At 35.8% G+C, this 25,829-nt stretch overlaps 2 protein-coding genes across 2 annotated transcripts in view; one reads left to right on the top strand and one right to left on the bottom strand.

Annotated features, from left to right (window-relative positions):
- Nucleotides 1–7,122, bottom strand: part of agtpbp1 (ATP/GTP binding carboxypeptidase 1) — a 75,681-nt gene extending 68,559 nt beyond the window's left edge. The window contains exon 1 of the mRNA XM_073818864.1: nt 7,023–7,122. The gene's annotated coding sequence lies outside the window, so the exon portion shown is untranslated. The remainder of the gene's footprint in view (nt 1–7,022) is intronic.
- The window catches only part of naa35 (N-alpha-acetyltransferase 35, NatC auxiliary subunit), a 39,869-nt gene that overhangs the window by 12,342 nt on the left and 1,698 nt on the right, over nt 1–25,829 (top strand). The window contains exons 2-20 of the mRNA XM_073819177.1: nt 8,606–8,722; nt 12,088–12,216; nt 12,818–12,851; nt 12,975–13,089; nt 13,794–13,868; nt 14,345–14,512; nt 16,598–16,664; nt 17,080–17,123; nt 17,209–17,259; nt 17,360–17,443; nt 17,538–17,652; nt 19,405–19,583; nt 19,670–19,729; nt 20,515–20,621; nt 21,186–21,252; nt 21,340–21,438; nt 22,459–22,637; nt 25,295–25,431; nt 25,527–25,594. Of these exons, the coding sequence (XP_073675278.1) occupies nt 12,096–12,216; nt 12,818–12,851; nt 12,975–13,089; nt 13,794–13,868; nt 14,345–14,512; nt 16,598–16,664; nt 17,080–17,123; nt 17,209–17,259; nt 17,360–17,443; nt 17,538–17,652; nt 19,405–19,583; nt 19,670–19,729; nt 20,515–20,621; nt 21,186–21,252; nt 21,340–21,438; nt 22,459–22,637; nt 25,295–25,431; nt 25,527–25,594 (1,770 nt within the window). The 5' untranslated portion in view covers nt 8,606–8,722; nt 12,088–12,095. The remainder of the gene's footprint in view (nt 1–8,605; nt 8,723–12,087; nt 12,217–12,817; nt 12,852–12,974; nt 13,090–13,793; nt 13,869–14,344; nt 14,513–16,597; nt 16,665–17,079; nt 17,124–17,208; nt 17,260–17,359; nt 17,444–17,537; nt 17,653–19,404; nt 19,584–19,669; nt 19,730–20,514; nt 20,622–21,185; nt 21,253–21,339; nt 21,439–22,458; nt 22,638–25,294; nt 25,432–25,526; nt 25,595–25,829) is intronic.

Here is a 25,829-nt window from a genome sequence, read left to right as displayed (position 1 = left end):
CCTCTGATTGGCCACAGTGATAATCAAATCAACATACATGTCTGTGATTGGCTATTGCTGAACGCTGTAAAACACGCGCTTCTCCTCACGCATATGACAGTGGATGGAAGTCCCGAACCGCAAATTGAAAGGGTTTTTGTGATGGTGTTTTTTTCGCGGATCTAAGAGTTAACAGGCAGCGGTCCTGCCTATCCGTACAGCATGAGGACATGTTAAAAACTAGGCACACTGAGGTATTGGCTGGCCTGCTATATTTTTATGTCCGACGAGAAGAATAAGACCGGTACAGTTCTTCAAAGCGCATAAAAGGATTTAGTGTGTTTTAGTTTTGTCATCTTAATTAGGTAGTTATTTAATTTATACATATTTAGTGTAGGCCTATTTATATTATTCTTTTTTTTTTTCATTCAGATTTTCTCTGTTCTCAGAACCGCTGCTGATGCGTGATAATTTAAGTATATGTCAATACAGTTTTTGTTGTTGCTCTGTATGCTGCTGTTTGCACGTTAAAATAAAACATTTGCTTGTATTTTTAATGTATCATCACAGATACTCGTGTATTCTATTTTTATTTTAAACTAATTTATTATTCTAATTTTATCAGTTAACGGTTAATGTTCGGATAACGAGCAGCGGTTGTCGGTCAGGAAAATTAACCGAAATGAGCATCCCTACCGGGCATAATAGTCTTTCTACCTATATAAACTGCATTTTGGACATCAAACCTTAGAAAGCTTCCAATTTATACAATGTTTAGGCCCAATCCCAATTCTATTTTCTACCCCTTCGCCTACCCCTCGCCCCTTCCCCTTGTCCCTTGAAACAAAGTGTAAAGGGGAAGGGCTAAAATATTTCCCCTAAGAAATGGGACACCACTACAACACTGTTATACGTCATCATACGTTGTCGCTAGTTCCTAATGTTACGTCAGAGGACATGCGCAGATGTTTATCACTCATTCCAAGATGTCAAAATGTTGTCATGTTGCAAAAAGTACAAATGTACGGTGTACGCACCGTTCATTCACATGTGGCCGTAAGCAAAACAAACAACGCATTATCACATGCGCGGCAAATTGCTAATCAGTGTAGTGGTGCCTGGAGAAGTATATATGCTTCATTTGTGAATTTCGTTTTCAACTTTCTATTTGAACGCATTCGTTTTCTGGATCCTTGGACTAAAATGTTTACAGGGGTTCACTTGTTTAAGAAATTTCTGATCGTAAAAATCAGCTTCTTTTTATTTGTAAGGTATCGTTTTTATTATTATGTACTGATTTAAATTACTGGTGCGGTGAGCGGGCGCAGGTGCATTAGGCGCAATCATCAAATACATTTCAAAGCAAGCCGGCTCCACGGTCCTGACTGCATCATCACTGCCTTTATTGGGTGTTTTGAGCGAATATTTACATTTATTCACATGACTGGATGTGGTGGACTGCCATGATTTTGGCGAATGCAGGACACTGAATAATGCGCATCAGAGGGGATTTAAAAAGTGGAAGTGTGTATACACCGTATACCTGCGTACACCCTCCACTACACCACCGTTGCAAATTGCCGTGCCACTGGTCTTTCATGTTTCTAACATGCAGTCAAGTGTATATGACATAAAAATATATTTTGTAATATCGTGCAATCAGTGCTATCTGCTAGCAAACTTTAGCGATTTTTTTGCAAACGTTTATTTACAAAACAACACCATAAACACAAACACAAGATTGAAGGTAATATACATATAATGAAACATTGTCATCAAAATCCTTATTAAAGGCAAAAATTACTTATATTTACGAGTCTGCTTGCTCGAGTGAGCAGCCATGTTGGAAATTTCTCTTAGCCCTTCGTTTGAAGTGAGGTCCTGAAAAATCTCCGTTTGGAGGGCTATCTGGCCCTTCCCCTTACCCCTACCCCTCCAACCAAAAGAGAAATGAGACACCCCTACCCCTTCACGTGAACGCGCCAAACGGAGGGGTAGGGCTAAGTGTAGGGGTAAGGGGTAGAATTGGGATTGAGCCTTAGAATATCAAAGACTATTTTAAAGCATTTTTGTGCATCAAACTATACTGCGCTTCCTACCTAGATCATATTTTTGGGTTCCATGGCCATTAAAGACTGTAGAAAACATTCAATACATATAGCATTTAGGATGTCAAAGCCTATTTGAAACCATGGTTTAAGCATCAAAGTCTACTGAGCTTACCTAGACAGCATTAATGGGCATTATAGCCTCCTGCCTATATAGTCTGCATTTTTGGGCATCAAACTCTACAGAACTTCCAATATACAGAGCAATTTGGCTATCAAAGCCTATTTGACAGCATTTGTGTTCATCAAAAAGCTTCTAAGCGTCTTACAACATTCAAGGGCATTATAACCTTTCAGCCCCTAGAGAGCTGGCAAATATTTTTGCATATCATAACCTACCTGCCCACAAATTAATCTTTCTGTTCTTTTTTTGGCATCAAACCATAGACAGCTTTCAATATACACAGCATTTAGGATATCAAAGCATATCTGACACAAGATTTGGGCATCAAAGTCTACTGAGCTGTTAACCTAGACAGCATTACTGGGCTTCAAAGACTTTCTGCCTATATTGACTGCATTTTTAGACATCAAACCTTAGAAAGCTTCCAATATATACAACATTAAGCCTATAAAACACTATTTGACACCGTTTTGAACATCAAAATCTACTGAGCTTCCTACTATGATACTATTTTGGGGCATCATGGCCATTAAAGACCGCATTTTCAGGGATCAAACCATACAGAGCTTACAATATACAGCATTATAGGATATCAAAGCCTATTTGAAACCAGGTTTGAGCATCTAGATCTACAGAGTTTCCTACCTAGACAGCATTACTGGGCATTATAGCCTTCCTACCTAGAGAGCATTCCTACCTGCACTTTAAGCATCAACTCATAGAGAGCTGGCAAATATTTTTGCATATCATAACCTACCTGGCCACAAATTTGCCATTCTGTCTCTATTTTGGGCATCAAACCATAGACAGCTTGCAATATATACAGCATTTGGGATATCAAAGCTTATTTGACACCAGATTTGGGCATTAAAGTCTACTGAGCCTTTTACATAGAGAGCATTACTGGGCTTCATAGCCTTTCTGTCTATATAGACTGCATTTTTGGGAACAAACCTTAGAAAGTTTCCAATATATACAACATTTTGCATGTAAAATACTATTTGACACCATTTTGAACATCAAAATCCACTTATCTTCCTACTTAGATCATATTTTGGGCATCATGGACATGGCCACTAAAGACTGCATTTTCAGGCATCAAATTATAGAGAGCTTATACAGTATTATAGGATATCAAAGCCTATTTGACACCTGGTTTGGGCATCAAAGTCTACTGAGTTTTCCACCTAGACAGCATTATTGGGTATTACAGCCTTTCTGTCCATATAGACTGCATTGTTGGTCTTTAACTCTAGAAAGCTTCCAATATAAAACAACATTTGACAACATTGTTGTCAACAACTACTCAGCTTCCTACTTAGATCATATTCTTGAGCACCATGGCCATTAAAGACTTCATTTTTTTGACATCAAACCATAGAGAGCATTCAATATATATAGCATTTATAATATCAAAGCATACTAAGTTTGGGCATCAAAGTCTACTGAGCTTTCTACCTAGACAGCATTACTGTGCATTATAGCCTTTCTGTCTATATAGACTGCATTGTTGGGCATCAAAACCTATAGCGCTCCAAATATATAAAACATTAGGGGTGTCAAAGCATTTTTGGACCTCAAAATCTACTGAGATCAAAATTGAGGGCAATTACAGCGTTTCTCCCTATATAGTCATTTTTTAGCATCAAACTCTAAGAACTTCCAATGTACAGAGGAATTCAGCTATCAAAGCTTATTTGACAGCATTTGTGTTTATCAAAATGTACTAAGCCTCCTACTTATACAACATTTCAATCTATATCAACTGCAGTTTTGGGCATCAATCCCTACTAGAAGACTATTACTATATACAGCATTTAGGGTAACAAAGCCTACAAAATAGCATGTTTGGGCATAAAAATCTACTGAGCTCCCTACATAGATCATATTTTTGGCCATCATAGCCTTTCTGTCTATCATCAACTCTGAGACAGCTGGCAAATATTTTTGCGCATTATAACATACCTGCCCACACTGACAGCATTTTTAGGCATGAAAACCTATTGAGCTTTCTACCTAGACAGCTTTACTGGCCATTATAGCCTTTCTGCCTATATAGGCAGCATTTTTGGGCATCAAACCTTAGAAAGCTTCCAATATATATCAATTAGGGTATTTGACAGCATTTTTCTGCACCAAAAACTACTAAGCTCATATTTTGAGCATCATAGCCATTCTGTCTCTATTTTTGGGCATCAAGCCATAGAGAGCTTTCAATATACAGCATTTATGATATCAAAGCCTTTTTGACACCAGGTTTGGGCATCATTATAGACATTATTCTCCCTATATAGTATGCATTTTTTGCAATCAAACTCTAAGAACGTTCAATATAGAGAGCAATTCAGCTTTCGAAGCTTATTTGACAGCATTTGTGTTTATCAAAATGTATTAAGCTTCCTACCTAGACAACATTTCTGGGTATTATAGCATTTCAGCCAATATCAACTGCAGTTTTGGGCATCAATCCCTAGGAGACTATTAATATATCATTAAGCATATCAAAGCCTATCAAATAGCAAGTTTGGGCATAAAAATATACTGAGCTCCCTATAGAGATCATATTTTTGGGCATTATAGCCTTTCTGTCTACATAGACTACATTTTAATCATCAACTCCGAGACAGCTGGCAAATATTTGCGCGTATTATAACATACCTGCCCACATAGATAGCATTTTTGGACATCAAAACCTATTGAGCTTCCTACCTAGACAGCATTACTGGCCATTATAGCCTTTCTGCCTATATAGACTGCATTGTTGGGCATCAAACCTTAGAAAACTTCCAATATATACAACAATTGGGGTACTTGACAGCATTATTGTGCATCAAAAACTACTCAGTTTTCTACTAAGATCAGTTTTTTTTTATCATCATGGCCATTCTGTCTCTATTTTTGGGCATTTATCAAAACCTACTAAGATTCCTACCCATACAACATTTCTGGGCATTATAGCATTTCAGCCTATATCGAGTGCAGTTTTGGGCATCAATCCCTACTAGAAGACTATTACTATATACAGCATTTAGGGTAACAAAGCCTACAAAATAGCATGTTTGGGCATAAAAATCTACTGAGCTCCCTACATAGATCATATTTTTGGCCATCATAGCCTTTCTGTCTATCATCAACTCTGAGACAGCTGGCAAATATTTTTGCGCATTATAACATACCTGCCCACACTGACAGCATTTTTAGGCATGAAAACCTATTGAGCTTTCTACCTAGACAGCTTTACTGGCCATTATAGCCTTTCTGCCTATATAGGCAGCATTTTTGGGCATCAAACCTTAGAAAGCTTCCAATATATATCAATTAGGGTATTTGACAGCATTTTTCTGCACCAAAAACTACTAAGCTCATATTTTGAGCATCATAGCCATTCTGTCTCTATTTTTGGGCATCAAGCCATAGAGAGCTTTCAATATACAGCATTTATGATATCAAAGCCTTTTTGACACCAGGTTTGGGCATCATTATAGACATTATTCTCCCTATATAGTATGCATTTTTTGCAATCAAACTCTAAGAACGTTCAATATAGAGAGCAATTCAGCTTTCGAAGCTTATTTGACAGCATTTGTGTTTATCAAAATGTACTAAGCTTCCTACCTATACAACATTTCTGGGTATTATAGCATTTCAGCCAATATCAACTGCAGTTCTGGGCATCAATCCCTAGGAGACTATTATTAATATATATTAAGCATATCAAAGCCTATCAAATAGCAAGTTTGGGCATAAAAATATACTGAGCTCCCTATAGAGATCATATTTTTGGGCATTATAGCCTTTCTGTCTACATAGACTACATTTTAATCATCAACTCCGAGACAGCTGGCAAATATTTGCGCGTATTATAACATACCTGCCCACATAGATAGCATTTTTGGACATCAAAACCTATTGAGCTTCCTACCTAGACAGCATTACTGGCCATTATAGCCTTTCTGCCTATATAGACTGCATTGTTGGGCATCAAACCTTAGAAAACTTCCAATATATACAACAATTGGGGTACTTGACAGCATTATTGTGCATCAAAAACTACTCAGTTTTCTACTAAGATCAGTTTTTTTTTTATCATCATGGCCATTCTGTCTCTATTTTTGGGCATTTATCAAAACCTACTAAGATTCCTACCCATACAACATTTCTGGGCATTATAGCATTTCAGCCTATATCGAGTGCAGTTTTGGGCATCAATCCCTAGGAGACTATTAACATACAACATTTAGGGTATCAAAGCCTATCAAATAGCAGCTCCCTACATAGATCCTACATACATTGTAGCCTTTCTGTCTACATAGATTGCATTTTAAGCATCAACCCCTAGAGAGCTAGCAAATATTTTTTGTGTATTATAACCTACCTGCCCACACTCACTGACAGCATTTTTGGAGATGAAAACATACTAAGCTGCCTACATAGACAGCCATTTTGGGACATCATATGCTCCCAAACAAGCTGTCTATGTAGGGAGCCTATTTGGTTTTGAGCCACGGCCATTGTGCAAGTACAGTTCAAATACACTATATTTACATTAGGCTGTCAAAAGAAGTTGGTCATGTTGAACAACACTGATTACAGTAAGATGAGGTTCATGTAATGAATAATGTCCTTATCAAATATTAAGTTGTTAAACCCCCTCCTGTATGAAGTCAACACATGATCATGTCAGATCCACCTGTCCTCCAGAGAAAGCTCTACTGTTAGCACAGATCCGCTAACGGGACAGCTGATCTCTGTCATTGGCAGAGCAAGAGCAAAACATAGAAGCAAAAATAAAAATACACGCGTTTACCAACCTTAGAAGCACGCGAGACCTGCGCCATCTGAACTCCTCACACCGTTCTCTTGGCAACACAGACACACAAGCCCCCTGATGGTATTATTATTTACTCTAACCCCCAACACACTCGGAAGTGAGGGCGCGTCCAGTAACAGAGCTGTTGCAGAATACATGATCTGTACCTCATCTAACACATCAATCTGACGCACAGATGATTTATAGATCAGCGTCCAAGCGCCGCGCAGCTTTCTTTTAGCATGACGCAGAGCCGACGTAACGTAACGACGGCAGACGTTTAAAAAAAATAAAAACTGAAACCATTAGTCAGTTATTTTGGGAATATACAGAAGCTGATGTGAAAGGAGAAGCTGGTGTTTCTCAGTGGATGGTGATAAAAATCGAGTGTTTATTTATTTATTTATTTATTTATTTATTCAGTTATTGTATTTGCTTATTATTGAACAGCTTAAAACTGACATTAAAATGTATTTGGAAACAATATCTCTAAATGTAAAAACTGTCAAAAATTAAAACTGAATTATTTATATATATATATAATTATTATTATTATTATTATATTATATATTTTATTTATTTATTTTTTATTATTATTATTTTCTTTCTTTCTGTACACCCCTGACATGTTTGGTCAAAAGTTTTTGAACAGTATAAGATTTTTAATGTTTTTAAAGAAGTCTCTTCTGCTCACCAAGCCTGCATTTATTTGATCCAAAACACAGCAAAAGCAGTGATAATGTGAAATATTTTTTACTATTTAAAAAGATGGCTTTCTATTTGAATATATTTTAAAATGTACTTTATTCCTGTGATCAAATCTACATGTTTAGCATCCTTACTCCAGTCTTCAGTGTCACATGATCCTTCAGAAATCATTATAATATGCTGATTTGCTGTTCAAGACACATTGTTATTATTATTATCAATATTTAAAACAGCTAAGTACATTTGTTCAGGATTCTTTGATGAATAGAAAGATCTAAAGATCAGCATTTACACTATACCATTCAAAAGTTTCAAAGTTTCAGTATAATTTTTTATAAGAAAAATATAGAAATGAATACTTTTATTTAGCAAGGATGCTTTAAATTGATCAAAAGTGATGATAAAGACATTTATAATGTTACAAAAGATTTCTTTTTCAGATAAATGCTGTTCTTCTGAACTTTCTATTCATTAAAGAAACCTGAAAAAAATCTACTCAGCTTTTTTTTCAGCCTAATAATATATATATATATATATATATATATATATATATATATATATTAATATTTTAAATGGGTTTGAGTAACAAATTAGAATATTAGAATCATTTCCGAAAGATCATGTGACTGGAGTACTGATACTACAAATTCAGCTTTGAATTTTAAATAGTAAAAATATTTCAAAATTGTACTGTTTTTGCTGTACTTTGGATCAAATAAATGCAGGCTTGGTGAGAGAGACTTCTTTAAAAACGTGTTTCTGATTTAAAAACCTTGATTTATAGAGTAAACATTTAATCAATGTATTTTAACCTGAAAAAAAAAAATATAAGCACACGTTGTTATAACAAACATATTTATTTCCCCCATTTTTTAGCGTAAACGCACAGAACTACAGTTTCCAGAATGCAAATCACAGTGTGATGTCATTCACTGGCGACCGCTGCGACAGCGCCGAGTATTAGCAACAGCACAAAAGGCTGCCAATTAAAAGGTATTGTGTTTATTTATTATTTGAAGGTCTTTTTTGTTATTAAATATGTATTTAAGATACTGTAAACTGGAATGAAGCATATATTTAGTAGTAATTATATATTTTAGGGGTTAGACAGCTTGGCAAATATCGCCCCAGCTAATGTCATCTGGCATTTTGTTAATGTCCAGTTTGATAGATCGTTGATGGTTCTGTGTTTAAGTCAAACATATAATTATTATCCAGTTATGTATAAGATGCAAGCTTACCTGAAATTCTAAGATGATTCGTCGTCGACTAATAATTCGAGTTAAGGGATGTTGCAATATTGTGACCATGAGTCAAACGTCCTGATCATTTCAGTTTAACCAGCAGAACTACACTGCAGTTGGTTATGTCTGTGTCTGTCATGCTTGACTGAAGCTTGAAGAGAAAGAGATACCAAATTTGGACATGTTGGTCTGTGTTTAAAAACTAGATATCACTGTGAGGTACTTACAATATTTTCTCTGGATTATCTGTGTGTCTTTTATTTCCTATATAACATTTAAACCTACATTTTAAATCTTTGTCCACTATCCTATGTCTTTACTCCTTTGTCAGAAGTTGTTTTAAATAATTTAAAATAAAATTAAATGTAGTATAATCACATATTCCTTTATATAATTTACTAAAGTACAACTCAGAATAAGTATCCCTTGTCAAAAAATCCTAAAGGATTCCAATTAGAATTTTATGGGATCAAATTGGATGCTTGTTCTCTTTTTTATATCTAAAGGTGCACTTTTCCACTGTTCTTGTTTTACTAATAAATAAATAGTACTTGTAGTCTGCTGTTTATATCACCCTGACATAGATATTTTTATTGTATGTTGCTTGTAAAAAAATCCTAAAGGGTTCTAATAAGAAACTTGTACAGGATTCTTATTGGGTCATTCCAGCTGGAATCATCAAATGGTCCCCACCTGACCCCCTCAGATTTGTCTGAAAAAATCAGGCAAAACCCCATCCTAATTTTTTTTTAAATATTTTATCAATAACAATATGCTCTTTCAAAAAAAACAAGTTTTATGAATCACACCTAGTGTCATTCATGGGAAATATTGCTCTGAAGGTTGCTGTAAATTAGTTTTTTTTCCATTTTTGGACCTTAATATCTCAACATCCTGTTGTCTGATATCAAAGGATGTGAAAGACATGGTACATATCCAACCATTTACCAAGTTTGATGCTTATACAGTCGTGGTCAAAAGTTCTGAGAATTACATAAATATGAAAATGCTGCTTAAGTTTTTATAATAGCAATTTGCATATACTCCAGAATGTTATGAAGAGTGATCAGATGAATTGCATAGTCCTTCTTTGCCATGAAAATTAACTTAATCCCGAAAAAAAAACTTTCCACTGCATTGTTAAGAAGGCTTCAGGGCGTCCAAGAAAGTCCAGCAAGCACCAGGATGGTCTCCCAAAGAGGATTCAGCTGCGGGATCGGAGTGCCACCAGTGCAGAGCTTGCTCAGGAATGGCAGCAGGCAGGTGTGAGCGCATCTGAACGCACAGTGAGGCCAAGACTTTTGGAAGATGGCCTGGTGTCAAGAAGGGCAGCAAAGAAGCCACTTCTCTCCAAAAAAAAATCAGGGACAGATTGATCTTCTGCAGAGAGTATGGCGAATGGACTGCTGAGGACTGGGGCAAAGTCATATTCTCCGATGAAGCCTCTTTCCGATTGTTTGGGGCATCTGGAAAAAGGCTTGTCCGGAGAAGAAAAGGTGAGCGCTACCATCAGTCCTGTGTCATGCCAACAGTAAAGCATCCTGAGACCATTCATGTGTGGGGTTGCTTCTCATCCAAGGGAGTGGGCTCACTCACAATTTTGCCCAAAAACACAGCCATGAATAAAGAATGGTACCAAAACACCCTCCAACAGCAACTTCTTCCAACAATCCAACAACAGTTTGGTGAAGAACAATGCATTTTCCAGCACGATGGAGCACCGTGCCATAAGGCAAAAGTGATAACTAAGTGGCTCGGGGACCAAAACGTTGACATTTTGGGTCCATGGCCTAGAAACTCCCCAGATCTTAATCCCATTGAGAACTTGTGGTCAATCCTCAAGAGGCGGGTGGACAAACAAAAACCCACTAATTCTGACAAACTCCAAGAAGTGATTATGAAAGAATGGGTTGCTATCAGTCAGGATTTGGCCCAGAAGTTGATTGAGAGCATGCCCAGTCGAATTGCAGAGGTCCTGAAAAAGAAGGGCCAACACTGCAAATACTGACTCTTTGCATAAATGTCATGTAATTGTCGATAAAAGCCTTTGAAACGTATGAAGTGCTTGTAATTATATTTCAGTACATCACAGAAACAACTGAAACAAAGATCTAAAAGCAGTTGACCAGCAAACTTTGTGAAAACTAATATTTGTGTCATTCTCAAAACTTTTGGCCACGACTGTACATTGAAAATTGAGGTTTCTATGGACATCTGAAAACCCTTAAAGTAATAGTTTCAAAAAAAGTAGAGCATTCATGTGTAAATTCAGTAACAATGCTGTGAGTTGAAATTCATGCAGTTCTGGACTAGGACTCTTAGCCTAGAAAATTTCATGGACCTGGCACAACTAGTTCTGGAGATATTTCAGTCTGAACATGGTCACTCAGTCTGTGATGCCAAAACGGGGTAAAAATCATACTTTTTAACAGATTTTTTGTGAAAAAAGTACGCACAGTAGAGATCTGAAATTTTGTATATGATCTATTGGGCATATTACCCATCACAAGGATTTTTTTCAGACAAATCTGAGGAGTATTTATGTCTTCGGAACGGTTCCAAAATATGATACAAATTCCAATAAGAATTCTGTGCAAGTTTCTTATTAAAATCCTTTGGGATTTTTTTACAAGCAACATACAGTGAACAATCGCAAACTGCAAGTACTATTTGTAAGTAAAACAAGAACAGTGGAAAAGTGCACCTTTAGATAAAAAAAAAAAAGTTCTCATATAGACATGAACAAGCATCCAATTTGATCCCATAAAAAATCCAATAGGAATGACCCTACAGAATATTTATGTCTTCGAAATCCTATAGGAACGGTTCCAAAATATGATAGAAATTCCAATAAGAATCCTGTACAACATTCTTATTGGAATCCTTTAGGATTTTTTGACAATGGATGTTGTTAAATATTTACATAAATTTTGTCATACTGAATGACTATAGAACACTGTTTGACCCATATTCTGACTTTTTTTTATTTTTTCACAAAGGTTATTTGAAACATTGAAGTAGACACTTTAATTACATTCAATGTGCTTTGTATGAATTTGAAATCACTTCAATGGGACGTCCCGTCTTTGACCCATGTATCTTTTGTATCCCCAGCTGTCCCCATGGTGATGAAGTCATCGGTAGAGGAGGAGGAGGGAGGTTGGGGTCTTGGGATCCCAGAAAAGATGAGAAACAATGCCAACTGGGTGGACGTCACCAAGGAATTCAAAGGAGCCTGTAAAGGTGTGTGTTTATATGCGTGTATTTATTTCATATCAACGTCTTATTATGTAAGAAAATAATAGGCATGGCATAGCCGTGAGTTATTATTGGCTGAACTCTGCAGCAGATGTCATCATGATCTCAGAATAGACATTTTCCACAAAGCCCTGAGAAACACAGAGAGAAAATATGTCATGTTTATGTGACATTTACATTAATATTCAAACCAGATTTTTCCAAAACAAGCGAAAAAGTCTGTGTATTGTATAACAGGATGCAAGCTTTGTATAACATTACAGCCAATTGCTCTGGATAAATGTTGATCGTATGTAAGATTTACTCTTTAAAAGTGTAAGGAATGCTTGCAGGGATATCTTTTCCTGATGTTGTCATTTTTGCCATTTATGGTCAATGAGAGATCTAAAATTAACTTCCTTTCCCAAGCACATCTTGAATCAACTCCAGCAATGTGCCAGAAGTCACCTGAATACAATTGAGTTATTGGGAACAGGGGGTTTTGGGACAGTCCTGATATCATCAGTTATGCTTTATCGGGGACAGATCTTGTAGAGAATGATGTACAGAGATTGAATTTGCTGGATGAATGTGATTCTTTTTGCAGAACTCAAACTTGGCGAGTTGCTACATGATAAATTGTAAGTGAATTTTACTTATTTGACTTGTACATACACACTGTTTGCATACAATTCAACATTTGGTGCATGCATTAAGCATACAATTAAGCACTACATGAATTAAGACTACTTATGTCCCTGTAGGTTCGGCCTGTTCGAAGCCATGTCAGCTATTGAGATGATGGACCCGAAAATGGATGCTGGGATGATCGGAAACCAAGTCAATCGTAAGGTTCTCAACTTTGAACAGGCTGTTAAGGTAAGAGCTGGTTTCACATAATTCTTGCTCCTGATGTTTTATTCTGTCAAATAAAGTGAGGTAATAGTACGGCTGGTATAGTCAGAAGTCTTTTCAATGGATTTACTGTAGTAACACTCACTGCAATATGGTATTGTGGCAGAAATGTGAGATATTGTTATTGAATGTATTATATTATATTATTAATGTGGACATGTATTAGTAATGGAATATAATTACAGTATTTTTTTTGTGATTAAGCTATAGCCTTTGTGCATTTATACTAGGGATGGGACGATACACCTACCTCTCGATTTAATACTATCACAATACTTGGGTGCTGATAAGATATGTATTGCAATTTTATTAATTTTTTTTTTTTTTGTAAATTCCGATTCTACAAGTATTGCGATTCGATATTGCTATTAGGGCTGGGACGATACGCTAGTCTGACGACTCAAATGTTAAACAAAATGAGTAGAAAAATTACTTTCTGAAATAAAATAAAGTGCTATGTTACTTTGCAAACCGTTTTAGTCAAGAAGTAAAAATTTTAAATTTATGATGATAATTATCTATATCTACTGATACGAAAAACAAAAATATCATGGTCATTTTGTGGCCATATCACCAAACCGGGCCCTAGGTAATAGTAATGATTAACCTAAAAATAGTGCATTTCCTCTCCTATTTCTTATATCCTTTGTCATTCTATCTTTCTAAAGGATGAGGCCATACGAGTGAAGGATCTGTCTATTCCTGAGCTCATCGGGATCATGGACACATGCTTCTGCTGTCTGGTCAGTATAATGGAGTATAATATAATGGTATTACAGTATTTTTAGTAGTTGTTCGGGTACTTTTTTTAGTGAACACTTTTAATCAGGAAGGATGTATTAAATCGATTAGAAGTAATAATAATAATAATAATAATAATAAAATATATGTATAAATTATGTTCTTTTGAAACCTGTAGTTGTTCTTTTGTGGAAAAAAAACACAAAAATATTAATTAGCACAACTGCTTTCAATTTGGATAATCAGAAATGTATCTTAAGCATCTTAAGCAGCAAATTATAGTAGAATGATTTCTGAAGGATCATGTGACACTGAAGACTGGAGTAATGATGCTGAAAAAACAGACATTAAAAAAAATCTTACAGACACCAAATTTTGTATGAGTATATAAGAATAGTAGTATGTTAAGCAAAGCAGTGTCTGGTTGAGTATTCGGAGCTTTCTGACTGTTTTGAATATTGTCTCACTGTTGTCTCAGATCACGTGGCTGGAGGGCCATTCTCTGGCTCAGACTGTGTTTACGTGTCTCTATGTTCATAATCCGGATCTGATTCAAGACCCTGCTCTCAAAGCCTTCGCTCTGGGCATCCTCAAGATCTGTGACATCGCCCGCGAGAAAGTCAACAAAGCTGCTGTGTTTGAGGAGGCAAGACACATTATTAGTATTATTTTTTTTGCCAGTCTGTGTTGTTTTATTAAGTAACAGTGTCTGGTCTAGTTACTGACTACATAATATACAATATACAGTCAAGCCCAAAATTATTCATACCCCTGGAAAATTCTGACTTAAAGTTACTTTTATTCAACCGGAAAGGACACAGGCTTCTCCCAAAAGATAATAAAATGATGTACAAGAGGCATCATTGTGGAAAAAAATATTTCTCAGCTTTTATTTACATTTGAACAAAAAGTGGCATGTCCAAAATTATTCATACCCTTTGCAAACTGTCACAGTCTATGGGAAAATCCAAAATTCTATACCATTCCAAATAATCCAAGCTGTTCTAAAGCATCCTAATAGGCTTCATGCCCAACAGGCTTCCGTTTTCTGCTAAACAGGTCTCGTTGCTTCCGGTTCACGCGTTTTGCATATCCCTCTTTAAATATGAACATGATTTACTCAAGATTCATTCAAAGTAGACACTAAAAATGATCATAACCAATGTCCATCACATATGTGGATTGATATATAAAAGTTTTAAATTTTTATTCTTTTCACTAACATTTATATATAAATATCGAATGAAACGTCCACAATAAACAGCTGGCTTGTTTAACTGATTACCTTAAAAGTCCGTCGATATCGCCATTATTTATTACGGCTATTAACACGTTCTCCGACAAGCGGAAGCAATGAGACCTGTTTTCCGGGGTTGGTCATGTGACGTTCGGCATAAAGCCTATTACCCTGATTCATTGGGAACAGCAGTTTTAATCAACTCAACAGGTGAAAAACAGAAGCTCTCTGCTGTTGGTTTGTGGACAGTCATGGCTAAGACAAAGGAGCTCACTGAGGACCTGCGGCTGCGCATTGTGAAAAATCTCAGATGAAGTGGTCAGAAGCCAAAAGTGACACCTGTGCTGGCCAGGAGGATAATGAGAGAGGAAAAAAAGAATCCAAGGATCACCACCAAGGCCATCCTGATGAATCTGGGCTCTGCTGGTGGCAAGAGACACTGCGCACCGCTGGGTTTCACGGACGCAGACCAAGGAGGACACCACTTCTCCAGATAAGGCACACAAAAGCCTGCTTGGCCTTTGCAAATGCTCATCTGGACAAAGAAGAAGACTTCTGGTCTTCTGTTTTATGGTCAGATGAAACAAAAATGTAATTGTTTGGCCACAAAGATGTAGCCTTCATTTGGCGTAAAAAAGGAGAAGCCTTCAACCCTAAGAACACCATCTCCACTGTCAAACATGGTGGTGGGAACCTAATGTTTTGGGGGTGTTTTTCAGCCGGTGGAGCAGGGAACCTAATCACAGTAAACGTCACCATGAAAAAGGAGCAATACATCAAAATAATCAACAACAACATCAGGCAGTCTGCAGAGAAACTTGGCCTTGGGCACCAGTGTACATTTCAGCACGACCCAAAACAGCAAAAGTGGTGAAGAAATGGTTAGCAGACAAAAACATTATCATTTTGCAGTGGCCCAGCCAGAGTCTTGACTTAAATCCAATTGAGAATCTGTGGAGGGAGCTAAAGATCAGGGTGATGGCAAGGAGACCCTTCAACCTGAAAGAGTTGTAGCTCATCGCTAAAGATGAATGGGCAAAAATACCAGTGGAGACATGCAAAAAGCTGGTCAGCAATTATAGGAAGCGTTTAATTGCTGTAATAGCCAATAAAGGCTTTTCTATTGATTATTGAGAAGGGTATGAATAATTTTGGACATGCCACTTTTTGTTCAAATGTAAATGAGTAATAATTTTTATCTACAATGATGCCTCTTGTACATCATCTTATTATCTTCTGGGAGATGTCTGTGTCATTTCTAATAAAAAAAAAAACTTGCTGGTTGAATGAAAGTAACTTTAAGTCAGAATTTGCCAGGGGTATGAATAATTTCGGGCTTGACTGTATATATAAATGAAGAGAGACCCACTGGAAGACTCACAAAAGACTTAAATCAATTTAATCTTATTGACTGAATGTAATGTTTTTTCTACAGTGTTAGATTTTTGCTGTTGGTTTATTCAGTGAATATGGATTAATGTTTTCCAACCACAGGAAGATTTTCAGGCCATGACTTACGGCTTTAAAATGGCAAACAATGTAACAGATCTGAGAGTAACAGGTGAGTGTAAAAGTTTGGTCTTGATTGTTAAATGAAATGACTGTTTTTGCATTTACTTTTGGATTTTGTATTAATTAATTTTTTGTCATTAGTTATGTGCATTTACTCACCAGTTCTCAATACTGTAATAAAAAATAAATCGGTAGAAATGTTTCTTGAGCATCAATGTGACACTGAAGACTAGAGTAATGATGCTGAACATTCAAGCTTTAATGTTTAACAATGAAAAAGTTAAATATCTGAACAAATTACATACAATTTAAAGAGAATAAAAAAATGTGGAGGATAAATATTCTTAATTGTCATGTAAATAATGTATTGATGAAAAAAAGCGTAAATTAGTGAAAGATGTATTTTTGTAAGATTTCAACATCGTTTACTTTCTTTCATTTCACCGTTTCAAATTGTAATGTAGGAATGCTAAAAGATGTTGAGGATGAACTTCAGAGGAAAGTGAAGGTATAGTGACTTCATCCTAAAATGTACATTATCGTCCTCCGATTTTTTTTCTCTTCTTAAATATGTCTCTTTTTCTTTTTCTTAGAGTACACGTAGTCGTCAGGGTGAACAACGAGATCCTGAGGTTGAACTGGATGTAAGATTAATATATAATAATTTCCCTCAAGCCTTTATATAAAGGGATGGATGGATGGTTTGGGTTTTTGTTGTTCATGTTCCTTCTTTTTTGTCCTCAGCATCAGCAGTGCTTGGCTCTCTTCAGTCGTGTTAAATTCACTCGCCTGCTGCTCAGTGCTCTCATCTCCTTCACTAAAAAAGAGGTATGACATTATTAAATTCACTCAAGCATATTGCTTCAAAGAAAGAGTCGTCAGTTCATTTCCAAATCTTTGATTGGTTGATTTGACATTTCAGACAAGTGCTGTCAGTGAAGCACAGAAGCTGATGACTCAGGCTGCTGATTTACTGCCCGCGATACACTCCACCATACAGTATGGTATACAGTCACAGAATGACACAACCAAAGGAGGTAACAGTATTCACATGTAAAATATTGTTAATCAATATTACACTCAATATACGTATAAACGTTATACTTTTAAACTTTCCATCAGCTAGAATTTATTACAATAATTTTTGTTCAAATTAAAAATATTATTTATATATATTTTTTTATTTAATGTAATATTTTACATTTTATTTTTAATTTAGTTGTATTTCAATTCAATAATTAAGCATAAAATGAAATTAAACTAAATTAAAAATAATGTTTATATTATCATTTTATTTAACGTAATTTTACATTTTATTTTTAACTTGTAATGTAATTGTTAATTAAAAAAATTATTAATAAGTTCAATAATTTATTAATACAACAAACTAAAAATTACATTTAAAATTTAATTAATTAAATACATTTTTTAATTAAATAAAAAATAAATGAGAAAATGTTCAATGAAAAAATGAAATTAAATATTTTAATTTAGTTAATATGAATTATATTAAGAATTAAATTTTTGAATGTAATTAAGCATAAAATTAAATTATATATTAATTAATTTAATATATATAATATATTTTTAATTTAGTTTAATTTAATTGTATGCTTAATTACATTAAAAAATGTAATTCTTAATTTAAAAAGTACTAATAAATTCAATAATTTATTAATACAATAAATTGCTAATTATATTTAAAATTAAATGAATTAAATTACATTTTTAATTAAATTAAAATGTTACATACAAATGAAATTAAATATTTTAAGTTAGTTAATATGAATTATATTAAGAATTAAATTTTTGAATTTAATTAAGCATAAAAAAATTTAGACTAAATTAAAAATAATTGTTAAATGTAATATTTTACATTTTTATTTTTAATTTTGTTTAATTACATTTTATGCTTATTACATTCAAAAATGTAATTCTTATTTTAAAAAATATTAATAAATTCAAGAATTCCTAATACAATAGATTAATAATTATAATTAAATTAAATTAACATTTTAATTAAATTAAAAATAAATGAAAATGTCAAATAAAACTGAAATAAAATATTTTTAATTAGTTAATATAAATTATATTAAGTTAAATTTTTGAATGTAATTAAGCATTAAATGAAATTAAACTAAATAAAAAAAATAAAATGTTAAATATGTTAAATTAAAAAATGAAAAAAATTAGGTTAAATAAAAAAAGAATTAGTTAAATTTTTTATTACATTCAAAAATTGAATACTTAATATAATTTATATTAAGTAACTTGTACATATAAGTACTTAAAATATTTAATTTCTTTTTTTTTATCCAACATTTTTCCATTTATTTTTAATTTAATTAAAAAGAAAATATTTGAAGTTGGTCAATGATGAAAAAATGAAAGTAAACTAAAAATGAAAGTAAACTAAATTAAAAATCATTTTGATATAGTTTTTTTTTATTTAATGTAGTATTTTTAAAAAAATTACATAATATTATACACTTTTTAATTTAGCTTTATTTCATTTTATGCTTAGTTACATTCAAAGATTACTTAAACTAATTTAATATATTTTATTTTTTTATTTTAACTTTTTTTTATTTATTTTGAATTAACAATTAATTTAATTTTAAATATAATTTATGTATGTATTGTATTAATTTAAAATTAACCCTATATTTTTATTTTATTTCTAATTAATTTAATTATTGTTTAATTACATTTTTTATTTGTAATAGCAGATTAGCTTTTGTAATTGGCATTCGCAATTTCACAAATCTTTACATCATGCTTTTTGGCAGATCACCCAATTATGATGGGTTTCGAGCCACTGGTTAATCAGCGTCTACTCCCGCCAACTTTCCCACGATATGCCAAGATCATCAAGAGAGAAGAGATGGTCAACTACTTTAGCAAACTTATTGAGCGCATTAAAACTGTCTGTGAGGTCATCAACATAACCAACCTGCACAGCATCTTGGTAAATATCTCTCATAAATACATGCTTTCTGTGCTTGTTTGTTTTTTTAAAGATAAAGGTAACTAATGCTACTGAATGCATTTCAGGATTTCTTCTGTGAATTCAGTGAACAGTCTCCATGCGTGTTGTCTAGATCTCTTCTGCAGGTGAGACCAATTCCATCTGACATTAATTTATAAACCTCTTTCTAGCATTAAACACTATAAACTACAATGACCAAAATGATAAACGCAACACTTTTGTTTTTGCCCCCATTTTTCATGAGCTGAACTCAAAGATCTACGACTTTTTCTATGGACACAAATGGCCTATTTCTCTCAAAAATTGGTCACAAATCTGTATAATTCTGTGTTAGTGAGCACTTCTCCTTTGCCGAGATAATCCATCCACCTCTGTCTAATCAGCATCTTGATATGCCACATATTATCTCAGCAAAGGAGAAGTGCTCACTAACACAGATTTAGACAGATTTGTGAACAATATTTGACAGAAATACTGCCCTCCAAAGGCAAAGCGCAGTAACTACGCATTTGGTCAAAATTGAGTTAAGGCTTAAAATGGACTTTGTGACAACTGTTTTGTCTTGTGGCAAAGTCTCCTGGTTTAATTTTGTCCCAGAGAAACGAGAGTGTTTCAGAGAAACAAGAGTGTCAACATGTTTGACTAGCTGGCGTAAAAACTTTAACGCCATTTTTCTCAGTTTCAGTGTTGGCGTAGTTACTGCACTTTGCCTTTGGAGGGCAGAATAGGCCTTTTGTGTACATAGAAAAAGTCTTAGATCTTTGAGTTCAGCTCATGAAAAATGGGAGCAAAAACAAAAGTGTTGCGTTTATAATTTTGGACATTTTGGAAATGTATGATATGCTGGTTGGTCTTGGCATGTAAATAGTCTTAACACTCACCCGTCTGTCTGTCTGTTTGTGTGATGCAGACCACATTTCTGATTGACAATAAAAAGGTGTTTGGGACTCATCTGATGCAGGACATGATTAAAGATGCACTGCGTTATTTTGTCAGTCCACCTGTCCTCTCCCCAAAGTGAGTGATTATTTGTATGAATTATTTTACTTGCTTATTAATTCATAGTTTTTTGGTAATAAAGGACATCTTAATAAAGTGTACTTATAATGATTTTTACATTAAAAAAAAAAAAAATGCAGATTTTTTATTTAGAAATAAAAAGCGTCTTCTAAGCTAATTTTGCCTTTCTGATTTCAAAACTTCACTAAAAGGGTTAGTTCACCCAAAAAGGAAAACTAGCCCATTATTTACTCACCCTCCAGACATCCTAGGAGTATATTCCTTCTTTCAGACGAATACAATCTGAATAAAGGGGTGAATAAAGGCCTCCTGTTGCGAATCGATGCATTTTTGTAAGAAAAATATCCATATCTTAAAAGTAATAGTCACTTTAATCTAGCTTGCATCGGCTGGTCGTACCCGGGAGCATCTCTGAGCGGATGACGTAAAACCAACGTTTTTTACTGGAGCAAAGGAAGCAAGCATCCTACGCCATCCGCCTAGAGCTGCTTCCAGGTGTTGACGTGTTTAAGATCACAGTATATTCTCATCTTGTTTTAACAAGGTTTTGTTTGTTCACAGATGCAGTTTGAACAATAACCACCAGGCTAAAGATTACATTGACTCCTTTGTCACACACTGCACACGGGTTTGTGATTCGTTTAGTTGAAGATGTTGTTATCACAAGTGAAATACTGTTTTTGTGATGAAGTAAGAGAATTATTATGTGTCACAGCCGTTCTGCAGCCTAATTCAGATTCACGGACACAACAGAGCACGCCAGAGAGACAAACTGGGTCACATACTGGAGGAGTTCGCCACACTTCAGGACGAGGTACGTAGATGGTTTTAATTTGGTTAAAATCAACATGTCAATTCAACAAAATGGCCCTGTTTATTTTCTTGATGTTTCTCTGGTCTAATGTCCTCTCTTTTCATCAGTGTTTGTTATTACAAAGACCTTAAAGGTATAGTTACCAATCAAATTTAAATGTTGTCATTTACTGACAAAACCGATTTGTCATTCCAAATTCAATATATTTTTTACCTATCCTTTGAAAGTCTACTCAACCAAAATTTTTAAGATTCAAAAAGTGCATAGGCATTGTAAAAGTAATCCATATCAATCCAACGGTTTAATCCAAGTCTTCTGAAGAGACACGTTCACTTTACTTTCACAAGCTTTCTCACTCTAAAACAACTTTTTGGTCACATTATGGTTAAATGTGTTGAGTTTCGTTCATGGTGTCTTATGTCGCTGCAATGTTGTTCTTGTAACTTGCTGTCTTACAACCTGTATACTGCTATCTTCTCACTGTTTTTTTTACCTGACCGTCACAGTCTCATTGATAGGCCATTAGGGGAGATCTCTTTGTCTCTCAGGTGTGAATTGCTAAATATTCACGGGTCATTGCCACTCCTTTGAATATTCACTTTCTATCACAAAACATGTTTTAGAAAATTTACATCAATATATTGTTTTCTCTGAATGAGCGAACGAGATGAACAAATGTTCTGTACACTACACTTCACTTCACTTCTGTATTTACACTCTCTCTACACTTTGTTTATGAAAGGATTGGATGGTATGTTTGTGAGACATTACTCAACGTTCCAAAAACACGTAGAAACCTTTGAAGCGCAAACACAAATATGGATCCTGCAGCTTAGCTGGCAACCTGGAGTCAGGGAGGATAAGGAGGGAATATCGTTCTACAGTATTTTGAATGTGATTGCAGTACCAGTTTTGGCCACAATCCTACATACGGTTCCTTTAAAGGTTCAGGCATGTAAACTGTGAGTCTGTCATGGTGTTAGTAGTAAAGCATCATTGAGCGTGTTGTTTATTGTGTAGGCTGAGAAGGTGGACGCTGCTCTTCACGGCCTGCTGATGAAGCTGGAGCCTCAGAGGCAGCATTTAGCCTGTCTGGGCACCTGGATCCTCTATCACAACCTGCGCATCATGATCCAGTACCTGCTCAGCGGCTTTGAGCTGGAGCTCTACAGCATGCACGAGTATTATTACATCTACTGGTACGACAGCTAAAGACACATATTTACTGCTGTTGATAGAACAGAATGCAAAGGCGTAAAATAACATATGTGATGCGATCTAGAAAAACCCAACACATGGTGAAATTTTACCTTTTTTACATTTTGATACCACATGAAAGCTGGGTTCAAGCCCTTTTCAAAACATTTTTTTGTATTGTCCATAGCTTGAATGAACAAAATTTATGTCTATCTTTAGTTGGCTGATAGCTATGATTTTCAGGAATGGAATTTTGATAAAAACGGGTTTAAAGTGATACAGGTTTTGCTCTTACTTCACGGATTTAACGAGAGCTGTCTGTCAAGTCAAGAGCGCTGTACTGCATCATTACACAAACCAAGTGTGCTGTACAAGTCCTGAAAAGTGAAGCCAAAACATTTCGATCGCCCCCCGGTGGCTGGCTGCAGTATATGTCATAAACCCCGCCCTCTCCATGTAATCTAATGGGACGTGAGCCAAAATAAACAATCGAATTACACTTCAAATAATTTTTTATCCAAAGATGGTTTCCATCATGTGAGGTAGCTCTTATAATGCTGATTCATGTTCAGGTGTTCGTTTTCTACTAAGTTCACTTTTAGGTAGTTATTTGATGCTATAAAAACTGGGTGTGGTGTCATGATTGTGATCGTGCGATTTGATCTGCGGGAGTTTGGGCGGGATTTTGATACCGCGGCTCCGCCTTACTACTCTACTGCACAGACTCTGGCTCCAAACAAATCTCTACTGCGCAGACTCTGGCTCCAAACAAATCTCTACTGCGCAGAATCTGGCTCCAAACAAATCTCTACTGCGCAGACTCTGGCTCCAAACGAATCTCTACTGCGCAGACTCTGGCTCCAAACGAATCTCTACTGCGCAGAATCTGGCTCCAAACGAATCTCTACTGCGCAGACTCTGGCTCCAAACGAATCTCTACTGCGCAGAATCTGGCTCCAAACGAATCTCTACTGCGCAGACTCTGGCTCCAAACGAATCTCTACTGCGCAGACTCTGGCTCCAAACGAATCTCTACTGCGCAGACTCTGGCTCCAAACGAATCTCTACTGCGCAGACTCTGGCTCCAAACGAATCTCTACTGCGCAGACTCTGGCTCCAAACGAATCTCTACTGCGCAGACTCTGGCTCCAAACGAATCTCTACTGCGCAGAATCTGGCTCCAAACGAATCTCTACTGCGCAGACTCTGGCTCCAAACAAATCTCTACTGCGCAGACTCTGGCTCCAAACAAATCTCTACTGCGCAGAATCTGGCTCCAAACAAATCTCTACTGCGCAGACTCTGGCTCCAAACGAATCTCTACTGCGCAGACTCTGGCTCCAAACGAATCTCTACTGCGCAGACTCTGGCTCCAAACGAATCTCTACTGCGCAGAATCTGGCTCCAAACGAATCTCTACTGCGCAGAATCTGGCTCCAAACGAATCTCTACTGCGCAGACTCTGGCTCCAAACGAATCTCTACTGCGCAGACTCTGGCTCCAAACGAATCTCTACTGCGCAGACTCTGGCTCCAAACGAATCTCTACTGCGCAGACTCTGGCTCCAAACGAATCTCTACTGCGCAGACTCTGGCTCCAAACGAATCTCTACTGCGCAGAATCTGGCTCCAAACGAATCTCTACTGCGCAGACTCTGGCTCCAAACGAATCTCTACTGCGCAGACTCTGGCTCCAAACGAATCTCTACTGCGCAGACTCTGGCTCCAAACGAATCTCTACTGCGCAGACTCTGGCTCCAAACAAATCTCTACTGCGCAGACTCTGGCTCCAAACAAATCTCTACTGCGCAGACTCTGGCTCCAAACAAATCTCTACTCCGTCTTTTTTTTACAATATGCACTGATACACATTTATTAAATATGTAACTTGGTTTATAGGTTAACTGTTTTTTTGTTTGTGGTGTTCAGATAAAGCACATCTGTAGCACGTTCTTAACCTAAGAAACAGACATTTTTGCTTGCTGCAATAAATCACTAATTTTCTGCACTAAAAAGTGAATTTTGCCACGATATGGCAAATAGACAAGATGTTACAGAATAATAATTTAATAAAATATGATTATGACAAGAAATTGACACTCAACCTATTTTTCGAATTTCCTGAATACGTCCCAGCGCAACGTCCGAAGGTTTTTCCCAGAACGCATCACATATACTAAGAATGCACAATATATTTGCAATAAACACAATATTGGTGCATCTCAGGAAGATACCCTAAATGAAATCCAAAGTGCACATTAATGTGGATATTAGCCAATCACAACAGAGGTTGTTTGCATATATTCTTAAAATGGACAGTAGTAGGGCTGTGGAAATAATCAGATGCGATTATCATGTGCTTCTCAACAGAAATGCTGGTTCTGTGATTAGTCATAAATCTCGTCATATGCTGTCAGATAGAGTGGCATTTACTACACAGAGCCGTAGTTCACTGACAAGCTATGCAATATCCAATAATGTAGTAAATGCCGCTCCATCTGACAGCACATGATGGAGATTTATGACTAATCACAGAACCAGCATTTCTGACATGACACATAATAGCATCCGATTATTTGCACAGCCCTACACAGTAGCAGACAGTCTGTTTAATCAGAGAGTCTGAAGAGAACGAAGTCTTTATCTTCGTGTATGAACAGGTATCTGTCAGAGTTCCTGTATGCCTGGCTCATGTCCACATTGAGTCGAGCAGACAGCTCTCAGATGGCAGAGGAGAGAATCCTGGAGGAGCAGCTGAAAGTACGAAGCAGCAAGAAGAGCAAGAAGAAGAAGAAAGGTTTTCACAGCCAGACAATCATTCAGCAATCTCAGTTTTCTCTGTAGCTCTGCGTTGTTTCAGTCTGACTCATTGTGTTTCCATTGTTTCGTCAGCACGTCCTCTAAGTAAAGAGATCACCATGAGCCAAGCCTACCAGAACATGTGTGCTGGCATGTACAAGGTAACGTCCTGATAGACAAACACAAAGCACATGGCATTTCAAACTTGTGATGTTTCAGATTCAGATATCAGGATTTGACTAGTGGGTCAGTAGGTGTTTCCATTACAGATTTGCCCAAAACTTTTGTGGTATTTTATAAATGTCAATAAAAAACTGTTGCAAAATAAAAGCATTTCTATTAACCGATGTTATGCGACTAAAACGCATTTTTTCCTCTTGCGATAAGTCATGATAA

This window comes from Garra rufa, chromosome 15 (genome assembly GCF_049309525.1).
Source record: "Garra rufa chromosome 15, GarRuf1.0, whole genome shotgun sequence".
Classification (NCBI taxonomy): domain Eukaryota; kingdom Metazoa; phylum Chordata; class Actinopteri; order Cypriniformes; family Cyprinidae; genus Garra; species Garra rufa.
The sequence above is the reverse complement of the archived record's forward strand: the minus strand, read 5'-3'. Positions and strand labels throughout refer to the sequence as shown.